The sequence below is a fragment of the Cynara cardunculus genome (assembly GCF_001531365.2).
Source record: "Cynara cardunculus var. scolymus isolate 2C chromosome LG 10, CcrdV1, whole genome shotgun sequence".
NCBI classification, from domain to species: domain Eukaryota; kingdom Viridiplantae; phylum Streptophyta; class Magnoliopsida; order Asterales; family Asteraceae; genus Cynara; species Cynara cardunculus.
The window spans coordinates 12,420,095-12,434,117 of NC_037537.1; the positions used below are offsets into that span (position 1 = coordinate 12,420,095).

General features: G+C 35.8%; 2 protein-coding genes and 1 non-coding gene across 3 annotated transcripts in view; 2 read left to right on the forward strand and 1 right to left on the reverse strand.

Annotated features, from left to right (window-relative positions):
• LOC112519997 overlaps nucleotides 1-6,442 on the forward strand; it is a 9,858-nt gene extending 3,416 nt beyond the window's left edge. Inside the window, exons 2-7 of the mRNA XM_025128302.1 lie at nucleotides 1,523-1,692; nucleotides 2,495-3,497; nucleotides 4,373-4,495; nucleotides 4,574-4,615; nucleotides 4,707-4,870; nucleotides 5,999-6,442. Coding sequence (XP_024984070.1) covers nucleotides 1,558-1,692; nucleotides 2,495-3,497; nucleotides 4,373-4,495; nucleotides 4,574-4,615; nucleotides 4,707-4,870; nucleotides 5,999-6,232 — 1,701 coding nt within the window. The 5' untranslated portion in view covers nucleotides 1,523-1,557 and the 3' untranslated portion in view covers nucleotides 6,233-6,442. The remainder of the gene's footprint in view (nucleotides 1-1,522; nucleotides 1,693-2,494; nucleotides 3,498-4,372; nucleotides 4,496-4,573; nucleotides 4,616-4,706; nucleotides 4,871-5,998) is intronic.
• Nucleotides 6,443-10,887: 4,445 nt separating this feature from the next.
• LOC112519998 lies at nucleotides 10,888-11,352 on the reverse strand. Its single transcript, XM_025128303.1, has 2 exons — nucleotides 11,154-11,352; nucleotides 10,888-11,108 (listed from the first exon to the last, which is right to left on the reverse strand). Exons 1-2 carry the CDS (start codon nucleotides 11,350-11,352, stop codon nucleotides 10,888-10,890), a joined length of 420 nt encoding a protein of 139 aa, XP_024984071.1.
• Nucleotides 11,353-12,679: 1,327 nt separating this feature from the next.
• On the forward strand, nucleotides 12,680-12,786 carry LOC112520556. The gene has a single exon (XR_003070028.1). It is a non-coding gene; the product is annotated as a small nucleolar RNA R71 (small nucleolar RNA).
• Nucleotides 12,787-14,023: the final 1,237 nt, after the last annotated feature.

Sequence of the window (14,023 nt, forward strand, 5' to 3'; positions counted from 1 at the left end):
TCATAAACAATTTCTTATTTTATTTATACTGATACAAATACGAGAGTTTTATAAAAAAATAACTATATTTGTTAAAGACTTCTAAAAACACGTATAATAACATTTAGGAGGTGTTTGAGATTACTTATCTAAAACAACTTATGTTTAAAAAAAAACACTTATCAATTTATTATAAATCAGGATGGTTTAATTTCTTCAAAAACTTCTTATTATCGATGCCAGATCAAAATAAGTTAATAATTTATTTTTATAAGTAATATCAAACACTATTAATGTAAAATATATAAAAAGAAAAATATTTGGGCGCGAGGTGACACATGCGACAATAATACGTTACGGCTACCTTCTGCCTTCCTCGAAAACCCCCGGAGAACACAAGCAGACGGCATCGCCAGTATTTACCGACCGAAGTGAAGAGCAGAGCAATAAGTGCTTTTGATCTGGTTTACTGGATTTTTCAGACCGAGTTATCGTGACGTAAGCGTTTTTTAACTTTCCCTTCAAAATCATCGCCATTACTCTTACATCGCAGTATTTTTGGGGTTTCTTGTGCTGATCGTTACACTCAACAGAATGCAGCATTTATCTTTTGATGTTTATTGCAGGAAGAGGACTTGCTTTTATTTTTGTACAATTGTGTAGGGTTTAGGGTTTTGTGTTCTTATTTAATTTTCGTTATTTTATCGAAATTGTTTGCCGTATATGTATATTTCCTGAGGAGAAATTGATGTTTTGGGAGAAAACAATGTCAAGAATGGGTAGAAAGTTATCTATGGCACAACTATCGACGGAATTAGTAAAAAACCCGAAGTATGCAATGTATTGCCACTTATACCAAAGCACATAGTATTAACTTTAAACATTGTCTTCCTTGTAGTTCAACATCCCTAGAAATTAGAAATAATTTACCTTTGTCAGTTTACATAGAGAATAATTGCTATTTTGAATTAGATATGAAAATTGCAACATTTTTTTGAGAGGTTTTAAACCTAAATTACCTATTTAACTGTTGATAATTGATGACACTGATTTGGGTTCAAGGTGTTTTATAATATTTGAAGGGTTTGTTGGACATTTTACTTGCATTCAAACAGTTGCTTGTTTCTTCATACGTTAAAACATTGTGACCCCAGATGAGAAAGTTCTATGTAGAAGTAGTGAACATTTCTTGCATTAAGTTGGAAAATATTAAAACAGATATCAATGTATTATGACAATATTATTTGAATTAAGATTTAGTGTTGGCATGGAAAAGACATTCAGATCATCTTAAATTATCATCTTCTCATAAGAAGAAAAAACTGAGGATCTCTTATATATGGCACAAGCAGAAATCTGAACTGAACTGAATGGACCCACCAAAAAAGAGAATGGAAACTGGTATGAGCAAATGAAACCTGATTCACCATGTTCTATGCATTGCCATTTGAACTTCCCCCATGCATTTAATCAATCTAAAGAGCTTCAACTTTGTAACTGTATTTTTGCTCATTATTTCTGCATTCTCGTGATGATTTTGTAGAGAACATGACTTGTACTGAAGTGCCGTAGAAGAAAATGGTTCATGTGGCAGAGGTGTGTGCGGAGTGCACCCAGAATTGTCTCTTGATGCATAAAAAGGATAAAAATCCATCACCTGTTGCTACTACGTTCTTCAAAGTCATGTTTGGTGACGAATATTCCAAAGTTCTGGTATTGACATGTTCTCATCGCATTTATTATTTATTTACTGCTTTTTGTGATCTTTTTGCCTCAATGTCATAAGCCTTCTTACTCCGTGTGAATAGATTGTTAGTTGAAGTAATATGAATCTACTAAAAAACCAACTCTATGATGTGCATGATATGCCCTTACATCAATTGCATTTTCAGTATGTGGTCTCTTTTGGCTTTGTTCTAGAAGTAGATGAATGATATATTACTCGCAAATTTTTCTCCTGCATGTTTAAGTTAATTTGATATCTCTTACACTGGAAAGTTTGAATGGGCCTTCTACTTTATACAAAAAGTTCTAAGAGACGAAAAAAGTAAATATATACTTGTATGGTTCTACATGGAAAGATTGCCTAGCATAGAATGATGGAAGTCTAAATGTTTGATGAATTCATAACTTTGGGCACTAGGATTTTTGAAGCATTTGGCTTTAAGATGCCAAAAACATCATATATGTCTCGGTAAGGATGCAAATTTTGGCTTTGGTGATGGAAGGATCTTTTTAACAAACTTTAATTGCTTTCCTTTAAATGGCTTCCAAATCGTTCGGTTGAAGTGGAATATCTTGTTTATGGTTTCACACCTATGTCAGTTGTCAAGTTTGTTATTTCTTACTTTAAGTTAACTTATCAGTAAATAGCATAAATTTATTTGTGATTATGACGATGGGTAAGTAGGTAAATTGAACAAGAAAACTTCTGAAAAAGGAAAATGCTCTTCTTTTCGTAAGAGGGAGGAATTATTTGTAAAAGATGTTAATTGTTTTATGCATTTATTTGCAGTTCCTGCCTCCTAGATTTGCTCATAGTGTACGGAACATGGTTGGTAAGGCAACTCGGCTTGAGGATTTAAGTGGTGAGAAATGGACAGTAAAATTCACTATGATTGATGGCTTCTTGGCTTTTGAAGAAGGTTGGAATGCATTTTCAACTGCTCATGGGTTAAAGGTGGGAGATTTCTTAGTTTTTCATTACATCATGGAATCTCACTTTGTTGTCTTGATGTATGGACAAAGTGGTTGTCCTGAAATCCAACACTTCGGATTTAATCAGCACCAGATGGAAGACACTCGGAAAAAGCAAAGATTGGTTACTGATAATACTAATAGTAAACCCTCAAATGTGAACACTAACGACCATCATATTTCATGTGAACCTTCTCAATCTGAACATTCTGACAACGAGCATCCTGAAATTAGACACTCTGTAGGCACTCAACACAAAGAAGAAAGAATTAAGAAAAAAGAAACAGCTGTGCAGTTACCACCAAGTGTCAATGCTAAGAACACTTGTAATCATTTGCTTGCTTCGACTTCTCGACCTGGGCCCTCTGTTTCAGGTAAAGAATTGGTTAGAGACGAGAACCCTGATAACATGGTGTCTGAGACTCCAACTGTGAAGCAGTTTTGTTTGGTYGATAATGATATTGAACATGTAGAAGATGAACACAGAAGCACTTTGATAAACAGATTTCATCTTGACCGACTCCCCACCCAAAAAAGAGCAATTGAGAATCTCGAGGACCTTTTTGAACGTCTGTCTTCAAGAGACTCTTTACATGACTTGTCAATCCCTGAAATTAACCCCCGTGAATCTGACGATGTCCGGAAAAACAATGTAGCTTTCGGAGGCGGTGGAAATGCAACTCAAATTAACAAATCTGGGAAGACGTTAGAATCACGATCCGAGGAGTCAAGGGAGAATCCCAAGAAAAGCACCATCATGCCAAGTGAAGCCACATGCAACAATTCTATCAAGAAGAGATTGAGGAGCTCGAGCCTTCCAAGTAGGTTGCTTTTTCTATATCTGCTACTCCCATGTAAAGAATTCCAATTTGACTTTCCAAGACAAACCTATTAGTTCATATGCCTTAAATTTATATATATATATATATATATATATATATATATATATATATATATATATATATATACACATTCACAGAAAAAATAAATGTCATGGAGGTCTTGATTATTGGAAGAAGTTGAATGAATTCACTTGATCTCAAAGTCAAATTATACTCTTTTCTTTAAATGGAGTATCTTTGTTTGTTAAAATTACCCCCTTTGACCTCAAAAGTCAAACTATACCTGAAAACAAAGGCAGTAACTTCTTCTAGGATAACTGATTAACTGATATGTTTCCTTCAGGCACCATTTTTTAACCTCAATAATTCTTCATGCAAGTTCTAATTGTAGTTCCTTTGTTTCCAATTGTCTGTCCTATTTTGACTTCAAATGCCAAACAAACTATTTTCAATTTTAAAATTAACATTGATACGCACAACTTAGGAAAATTTAATAATTACATTAAAATCTGCAATAAGCATTATAGATGCAAAACAATTGACGTTAATCAGTAACTGTCATAACTTAGATTAATACAAGTTATGTCACTGAAGGACAACTACTAGTCTACTATGGAGCTGGTTATCAATTTATGCCCATGTAAATCATCTAAATGTTTCCGTGTTTATGTACTAGTGAAACCATATGTTGTGTTCTGTATGATCTTAATCTGATCTTTTTGATGGTTAAAAAGACATAAAAGGGGTAAGTTGGGACAAGTGACAGTATTGATCTTTGTTTCTGTTCTTTTTTCTTAAATCTCCATAAAAAGCGTTTTATTTTCAAGTTTCAACATGACTCTATGTTTTAACAGTTGCATGGCCAAAGATGGCTAAAAAAGAACCGGCCGGGGCAAGCGAAACCGACACCTCAGGTTCAAGATTGCATGATGCCTTCTGTCCCTCCCCCTCCACTGGGATTTTTCCTAAATCAATAGGTAAGATTCGTAATTTATTGATAGTTTTATACTTGTTTGCTCGTTTTCATCATGCGACTGTTCGCTTACATTGAACAGCTAAACCAATGAAAGTGACCAAAAAGGAGCTATTATCAAATGGTGTGTCAAACAGTGTCTTGTTCCAATTATATTTCTAGTTTTCTATAAATTTGTAACATGAGAATGAGTCCATGAATGAATCTAAATGCAGAATGCGAGTTGAAGGATACCGAGACAGGTCTCCTCCATAACTCTCCTGCAGAAAAAGATAACGATGGATTTGTCAAGCCTGAGCCTGTTGACTATGACGAGGCGCTTCCGCCTGGTCCCACCAACTCTTTATTTTCTGCGGTGATGAGTAGTTACCATTATCTTGTACGTATTCTCGGAAACCTATATTCTCTGTGTGTCTTTTAGACTCTATTTACTTTAAAAACTTCAGATCACATAGGATTTTATTCAAATTGTTTAGACGAGGGCTTCACTGATTTACCCTAGAATCAGACTAATGGCCTTAGTTCTTGTGCATGAACCGTACTCCATTTCAATTCATTACAAACTCCATTTCAATTCATTACAAACCCATAATTTGTGTATATATTAGCCATCAAGAAGTTCTGAAATATCAAATCAACATAAATTTGGGGACTTAACAAGATTATTGGTCTTCTAACAATCCCTGCTTAGTGCTGCTTAAGCGGCTGTTTAGGCGTTGGAATCTTCTTATTGCTTCAATTAGTTAGGGTTGCTTAACCGGCACCTAGATGTTAGATTTGTCCATCGCCATAATTAGCAACAAATTTCTCCATCATCATAGTTAGCAACTAATTATTCAATTACGTCTTTCAAATAATGAGATGGTTATGGCTTTTCTCAGCTTATGCTCATCGATTATGTTTCCCAGAAGGTAATCTTTCCAAAAAATTTCTAGTGCTTCTATTGATCATAGAACATTGAGAATGGTTGTTTCTTAAAGTAAATCTACCAAAACAATGTGGTATGAAAATGATAGTTCTTGTATGCATACTTTTATCGTATAATGATGTAGTCTACGTATTTATATGAACTCCCTATGTGTCCTTTTAAACATCCACTGAACATATTTCAGACCACTAAACCAAACCAAACGAACCCAGTAAGGGCCTGTTTGTTAGCAGCTTAATGAGACAACTTATTTTGATCAGCTATAATGATTGTTTGGTAGTGGCTTAATGATATAGGAAGTGGGTTATAAGAGGGAGCTTTATGCAGAAAGACAAGTTTGTTTCCAAACGTGTCCCTCCTAGTTAAAAAGCATGCTCCTTCCATCTATTAATAAACCCTCACAAACAAAAACCTTCCCAATCTGTACGGACATATTAATCCACACAAACAGCTTTATCCATACAACACTTAATGGAATACCAACCAAACAATTCCTAAATCTCTCTTGTGAAGTGAGGTCTTGGGAGCGTAAGATGGTCATATTTTAGAAAACTAAAGATTATAAATGGTGATATGCAGGAATTGCCGGAATGGGTGAAGTTGAAAAAGGTAATTCTTCTGAGAAACGGTGGTGATCTTTGGCCAGTTTTATATCAAAACCAGTTGGGTTTAAAGGCTTTGACACAAAGTTGGCAAGCGTTTGCAAAGGAAAGAGGCATTCAGCCAGGAGACAACTGTGAATTTGTGCTGGAAAGCGAACCAAATGCCGACTTACCTTGTAGCGTGTTTAGAGTACATGTTACTGCTAAATAGTGTAAGTTGTACTCAGATTCGACGTGTTTTTTCTTTTTTGGTGGTTTGTGGGAATTCTGTTTTTGGATGCAACTTTCAAGTGCATAGTAAATGTCGTAAAAGCAGGTAATGGGTTTTTGTTGTCTCGTATCGAGTTACAAGTGACTATAAACTCTAAGAACATGTATATTTTGTTCATCAGTGTATTATCATGTTTTTATGATGTTTCAAGGGAAGAAAAACAATTTTCCTTTTGGCAAGTTTCATGTTAAGAGTATTTTTCACCTATTGCTGTCGTGAGCTGCGGAACCAAGATTTTTATCCAGTAGGTGCAGCTTTGTCATTTTATGGTGGATCAAAGACATGTAAAGTCGTGGTTTGATTATAAGGAAAAGTCAATTGTGTCGGTTTGAAAAATAAGATGCATCTTCTAAATGGAAATTGACCCTGAACCGAACCAAAGAGGCCCTTAGTTTTGGGAAAATGTAATGTATTCACAACCATAGGATTAAAATAGATGGATGGATCAAAGAAAAGAAACAATAGAATTATTTCAACCTCTTAAACAGAGTAGCACTCGACCTCAACAATTTTGAGCTTGATTCATGATGTTTCATATTAGATATTAACAACCACCTCCGAACTGATGTTTGTCTTCATATAGAGAGAGATGAGCGAACAAATGCAAACCATCTAATTTGTATAAACCACCTTCATCCATTGAGTTCATTATTTAATCTTATGAAAAAATTTCATGAAATTGTTTAATCTTGTAAAATTGTTTCATATAATACTTTTTTTGATGAAGTTGTTTCATATATGGTTATGAAATTGTTTCATATAATACTTAATGATATTTTAATGAAACTATTTCATGTATTTCTCTAAAATTAAAATAATGAAGGTAATAATATCCATGATTAACATCCTCCACAATAAAAATGATTAATCAACCTCTCATAATTACAAAAAAAATGAACAAAATAAAAAATTATGATTGATTGAATGAGGTTTGTACGGTTTGTACAAATAACGTGGTTTGCAAAGTTTACCTCATATATATAGGGGCTGGTTCAAATAGAAACCAATCATATGGTACAAACTATGTGAACCGATCTTGATCGTTCATTTTATCATCAAACGGTTATTATTAAATGAGATTAAATAAACAATAATTTAATTAATGTATTAATTGATATGTGTATGACCAATTGTTCAAAGGGTAAATTGGTCAAACGATCATTATTAAATGAGTATTAAAAAATAATCAATTAATCATTAAATTAATTGGGCTGCTTATTGGTCGGGATATAATTCACACCTTTAGACTAATGAAATTGGGTCACAAAGCAAGTATACAATACGACACAACGTCGTCTTTCCAAGTAATAAAGTGGTACAAGTACCGGATTATTGTCCACAGAGATTGTAGCCAAAATTAGATTAGAGTCCAATGAAAGAGATGATTTCAGATGACGATTTTGAAGACTTTTCTTTGATTTTAAGGTTATCCAAAACAGAATACAGAATATATAAAAGAAGCAAGGGTGTAAGACTTAAGGTGAGACCCAAACACAAATTCCAGCAGCCAATGATGTAGCAATGCTACAGCAAGCAGTGTTTCGAAACTAAGTTCCACCATCTATTTTGAAGGCATTCCTCTCGGACTTCACCATTTCACTATCTTATAGCTTTCCACCCATATCTCTATGTGATGTCTGGACCGGGGATAGTGACACAATGGTGTTTTCAAAATATATGGATAAACAAATCTATTTGTTAAAAATCACTCTCTTGAGTCGATTCCCATATCATTCGAGTTGGCGTGTTCTTGATATTTCATCTCTGAATATATCACACTTTGACACTTTTACAAGTGACCAACCCGTCGGGAGTTACGTTTTGAAAAACATAAATGACAAGTCTCCTTGTCGGCAACTTTCTCAAGTCTACCTCTTATGTCATCCAAGTTGACGTGCTTATTGATAGCTTATCTCTAAGTCCATTGCACTTTAACACTTTCAAGTGATCAACCCGTCAAGAAGTGTGCTTGGTTTTATAAAAACTCGAATGAAACAATGGAACGTCGTTTACGAAACACTTAGCTACTTTCRTTTGRTTTAAAAATCTCACCTTCCRTSTCACACCCAAGCWATAAAAGCTTAGGTACTCATAACGGAAAGTAAAAAATAAATGAYGGAAAATAAAGACATAAAYGTAAATTGCGTAAAGTAAATAACGATAAAATAAATGACKGAAATGTAAATRACKATAAAATAAATGACGGGAATRYAAATGACGAGAATGTAAATAGCGRAAAATAAATGACGGAATGTAAATGACRAGAAAATAAATAGCGGAATGTAAATAGCGGAAATGTAAAAGACGAGAAAATAAATGACGGAAAAYAAAAGAMAAGAAAGTAAATAAAGAAAAAGATGAAGAAAAACTTGAAGTCTTAAATGAAGAACACCCTTGGAGAGGGTTTACAAAAACTAGCTAATGGAAGAAAGAAGGAAGAAAAGATGGAGAAAAGGATTAAGTGATTAAGGGATCCAATGAAGGATCCAATGAATGATGGTTTAGAAGGCACCTCAAGCCCTCTTTTTATACCCAAAAGGGGTTACTAGAAGACAAAATAAAAATACTTGTAGGCTAAGTTTTCTAAAAGYTAGTTACAAAGCAACAAAAGTGTAACTAGAAAGTACAAATCYTTAACCAAAGTTTAACTAAAAAGTACATAAGCCTAACTAAAGAGTACATCTGATTTTTCCACTAAAAATCCAGCTTTTTCCAGCTGTCCTCCATCTTCAAAAAGYCAGCGTCTTGTTCATTAAGCCCTCCAAAAAGYCWTGYATGAATCAGGTCGACGCTGCACCAATGCTGCAGCATTTGCTGTTTTCACAAAAACTCTCATTTAGCATCATTTACACATACCAACAAGTAAACCACAACATTTAGCTTCATAATAACAAAAGTATAACGAAATAAATAAAAAGGACTCAAAGTGGGAATGAAAAGAAATTATTGTAACTAAAAAGATGTAAAAATAGCGCGTTATGTGTTAAATTCTCAACACATATCATAMCCYCAAACTTAAACCGTTGCTTGTCCCCAAGCAACCAAAAGACAAATATAAAGACTCAATATAAACTAAAATGCATGATCAAGGCATTAAGTGCCTTCCCAAAGAGAGTTATAGCATTATGATGTTCATAGCCTTTCATAAATCTAAGAAGTGTCAATCAAAACTAAGTTATTTGCATGAACCATAGGCTAGCATTCCCTTTTCTTTGTCAAGTTCAAACGCAACCACCATTTTAGGATCATTAGGGCTTATCGGGTTTTTTCTCATTGGCGTATTTTTTCTCTCATAGCTTTTTTCTCTTGTATACTCCACATATAATTTTTTTTCAAATTTTTGGGCCTTTTGGCCTCTTTTGTTTGGAGTTTGCACATAATCCCTATGGGATTCTTGTTGTGCCATTTTATAATATTATCCAAAACACATAGCCCCTATGGGACTTTTGTTGTGTTTTTCCAAACCCTTTGTGTAATAASGAGTCAATTTAAAGCTTTGCTCTTTTGTATTGACTTTGTGTCCTTGTGTAAACTCCTCCCCCAAACTTGAATATGACAATGTCCTCATTGGCGTTATGTAGGGTAAATGGTGTTTAAAGGGTGCAAGTGGCTAATATGAGCATAGAAAAGATGGCCTATCTCATTTCCTAATGGTGATTGTGTGATCAAAGTGTTTTCCCAAAAAGAGTTTTGCTAGTTCTAGCAAAAAACAAAGTACCATGATTAAATGACAAACAATCACTAAAATTATTCGGGCTATGATCTCATGTGTTAACAGCCCTCAACTGAAATGATCATGCGTAAAAAATAAGACTATAAAGTATAAAAAACTATTCCCGACTCAAAAAGATAAAATATGAAGCTAAATAAAGTGGTTAGAACTTGCCCTACTCCAAAGGAGTAGGTTGTGCAGCCTGAGCTGCCATTTCCTTCTTCAACTTCTCATTCTCTTCAAACAGACTCTTATTATCCACCTTGATGGCCTTCAAAATGTTTTCACGAAAGTTGATATTCTCACCTGTTATGAGACTAAACAAAAGCACCAACCTTTCTACAAAAATGGAGTTGTTCTGATTAGTCGATGATAAATAATATCTAATAAAGCTTATCCAAACATTCTTATCAGAGGACAAATTGGCAGCCTTAAAGGTTTTCAACATGAAATGAGTGTAAGGCTTCCAATCAGTCTCAGGCATTCCAAGGAAAGTCATGATCTCAACCAAATATGTCTTAGAGGCAGTGTGCAAGAGTGCATCATTCTCAGAATCTATGTGAGGTGAGAGTTGTTTCAAGTCTAAGTCAGGTGGTGAAACAATGGACGGGGTAAAGTCTTTTTGCTCACCATTTTCTAGCAGCTCAAATGCTGCAGCATCCACTAGGACAACATTAGTTCCTAATTCCTCTATTTCCTCAACATTTTCTTCTATTTCCTCACCATACTTTTCTTCCAACTTAAGGCTTTTCTGAATTCCATCTTCCAAACACATCTCCTCTGTCTCAGATATTCTTGAACACTCTTCCAAGTAATCAAGGTACTTTAGAGAGTTGAAGACATTAAATGTGACTTTTTGGTCTTGGAGTCTCATGGTCAACTCTCATTTCTGGACATCTATCAAAGTTCTCCCGGTGGCCAGAAATGGTCTTCCTAAAATAATAGGAATGTCTTTATCTGCCTCAAAGTCTAGAATGATAAAATCTGCCGGAAATATGAACTTGTCAACTTGCACTAACACATCCTCAATCTTTCCCTTAGGGTATGCTATGGACTTGTTGGCCAATTGGAGTGTAACCGTGGTAGGTCTAGCCTCCCCTATGCCTAAGGTGTTGAAAACAGATAAACGCATGAGGTTGATACTAGCACCTAAGTCACACAAAGCTTTCCCAATCTCTTTCCCACCTATAGAACAAGGAATAGTGAAACTTCCTGGGTCTTTAAGCTTAGGAGGTATCTTGTTGGTCAGAAGTGCACTACACCCTTTAGTAAGAGCTACGGTTTCATACTCGGTCAGATTTTTCTTCTTACTTAAGATGTCCTTGAGGAACTTAGCATAACTAGGCATTTGCTCGATTGCCTCAACAAGTGGTATGTTGATGTGCAATTCTTTGAACACATCCAATAACTTCTTAAAATGCAATTCCTCTTTCTGGTTCCTCAACCTTTGGAGGTAAGGAACATAAGGAGGAACTGGTTTTATCACATTCTTGCTTGGATGTGTTGAGCAAGATGGGTCTTGAATGCCTTGAGTCTTTGTGGTGCACTTTGAAGGTTTAGATGGAATCTTAACATCAAACTTAGGGGTCTCTAAAACCTCAGTCCCTTCCGATTTTTTTAAAACATCTTCTGGAAACAGTAAGGGATAGTCTGATCTTAGGGGAATAGAAGTGGTGGTCTCAGATGCTTGCTTCTCTAAAGGTTGGACCGGTCTTTCTTTGGCAGGTACCAATGTTGTAGCATCAGTTTTTGACAAACTTGGTGCACTAGCATTTTGCACCTTTTCAGTCAACTCCTTCCCACTCCTAAGGGTCACTGCTTTCACATGTTCCTTTCCTAAGGCTCTCGGGACTTCTGTGTTACTAGGCAAAGTACCAAGGACTCTATTGGTCTGATTGAGTGCAAGTTGACTGACTTGGGTTTCCAGATTTCTGATAGCCGCACTTTGCTGATTAAAAAGAGATTGATTTTGAGAGTTTTGTTGGGTTATCAAAGCTTGATTTTGAGATTGAGCATGCGCAAATAACCCCTTTATTATTGCTTCCAAAGAAGATGATAAATCAGCTTGTGGAGGTGGCTTGTTTTGAAAAGATGGTTGGGAATTCTGAAAACTTTGTTGGTGAGAGTTAGAACTGTTTCCATGATGTTATGGTTGGAAATTAGAAGTTCCTTGTTGTTTATGGACTGGTGGGTTTAAACATGGACTGGTTCAAGAAAAATCCGGGTGTTGTTTTCAACTTGCATTGTAATTGTTGGTATAGGGACCATATCCATTATGAACAAAGTTTATGTATTCAGAATTATGAGGACAATGTTCATACAAGTGTTCCCCACCACAACACACACACTGCACAGATAGGACTGTTGGGACAGGTGTATTAGCAACTTGTTGTCCTCCCTGACCAGAAGTTAAATTTTTCAGCAGGTTGGTCATGGAGGTAAGCTGAGCTGTTAATGCAGTATATGCATCTACATCATGTATCCCAGCAATCTTTTTCTGTGATTGAGCACGAGGGTCGGTTCAATGCCCATTGTTGGCTGATATCTTTTCTAGGATTTCATATCCTTCATTATAGGTCATGGTTGTAAAGGCTCCGTCCGCAGTCGCATCGAGCATTTGTTTTGCCATGGGATTTAACCCATTGTAAAACGTCTCGAGTTGAATACAGTACGGAATGCCATGGTGTGAGCATTTCCTTAACAGTTCTTTGAACCTTTCCCACGCGTCAGGAACAGCCTCATCGTCCATTTGTTTAAAAAGACAGATCTCATTTCTGGACTTAGCGTTCCTTGTTGGTTGGAAATATTTTCGCAAAAAAAATTCCGCCATGTTACTCCATGACGGCACAGAACCCGGAGTTAACGAGTTAAACCATGCTTTTACCCGATCCCTCAATGAAAATGGAAATAAAGTAAGTCTGAGAGCGTCATTTGACACTCCCGGGATCAAGAAAGCATCAGTGATTTCCATAAAAGATTTTAAGTGCGAATGTGGGTCCTCCGAAGGTAATCCGGCAAATTGGCCATTTGTTTGCAACATGTGAAACATTATGGGTTTGAGTTCAAAATGGAGAGCGGTCATATGTGGCCTAACTATCCCGGAATTTAATTGCTCAAAATCCGGAATAGCATAGTCCATGATCCTCCCATTTTTGGAATTTGCCAAATTAATAATGTTCGGAGTTTGTGCTCTTTGGTGCTCATTAGGTTCTGATTTCGTGTCCAAATTATTACCATTATGGGGGTGTCCTTGTTGAAAGTTCTGGAATTATGGAATTTGTTCAAAAACCGGCGGTTGGTTTTCCAAATGTGGTATTTCCGGAATAATTGGGGGAGGTAACGTCATATTTGGAGGGAGTAGAGCAAAAAATGCTCTTTGAGTCCTCCTCCTATGGTGAAACGTTCTCTCAATATCGAGATCAAATTCGAAAAATTCTCCGCGTTGTAACCGTGGCATACACCACTTTTAAAAACGATTCCGATGGTAATAGAAAAATCAAATCTTTTAATTTACTCAAAGTAAAACTTTAGCGAAGCAATCCCCGGCAGCGGCGCCAAAAACTTGGTCGGGTTATATTTCACACCTTTAGACTAATGAAATTGGGCCACAAAGCAAGTATACAATACGGCCCAACGTCGTCTTTTCAAGTAATAAAGTGGTACAAGTACCGGATTATCGTCCACAGAGATTGTAGCCAAAATTAGATTAGAGTCCAATGAAAGAGATGATTTCAGATGACGATTTTGAAGAATTTTCTTTGATTTTAAGGAGATCCAAAACAGAATACATAATATATAAAAGAAGCAAGGGTGTAAGACTTAAGGTGAGACCCAAACTAAAATTCCAGCAGCCAATGCTGTAGCAATGCTACAGCAAGCAGTGTTTCGAAACTAAGTTCCACCATCTATTTTGAAGGCATTCCTCTCGGACTTCACCATTTCACTATCTTATAGCTTTCCACCCATATCTCTATGTGATGTCTGGACCGGGGATAGTGACACAATGGTGTTTTCAAAAT

Coding starts and splice junctions, on each gene's coding strand:
- LOC112519998 (XM_025128303.1), bottom strand. CDS start 11,352: ATGCCTAGTTATGCTAAGTTCCTCAAGGACATCTTAAGTAAGAAGAAA. Junction 11,109..11,153: donor GAAAGCTTTGTGTGACTTAG/GTGCTAGTATCA, acceptor TCAACACCTTAG/GCATAGGGGAGGCTAGACCT.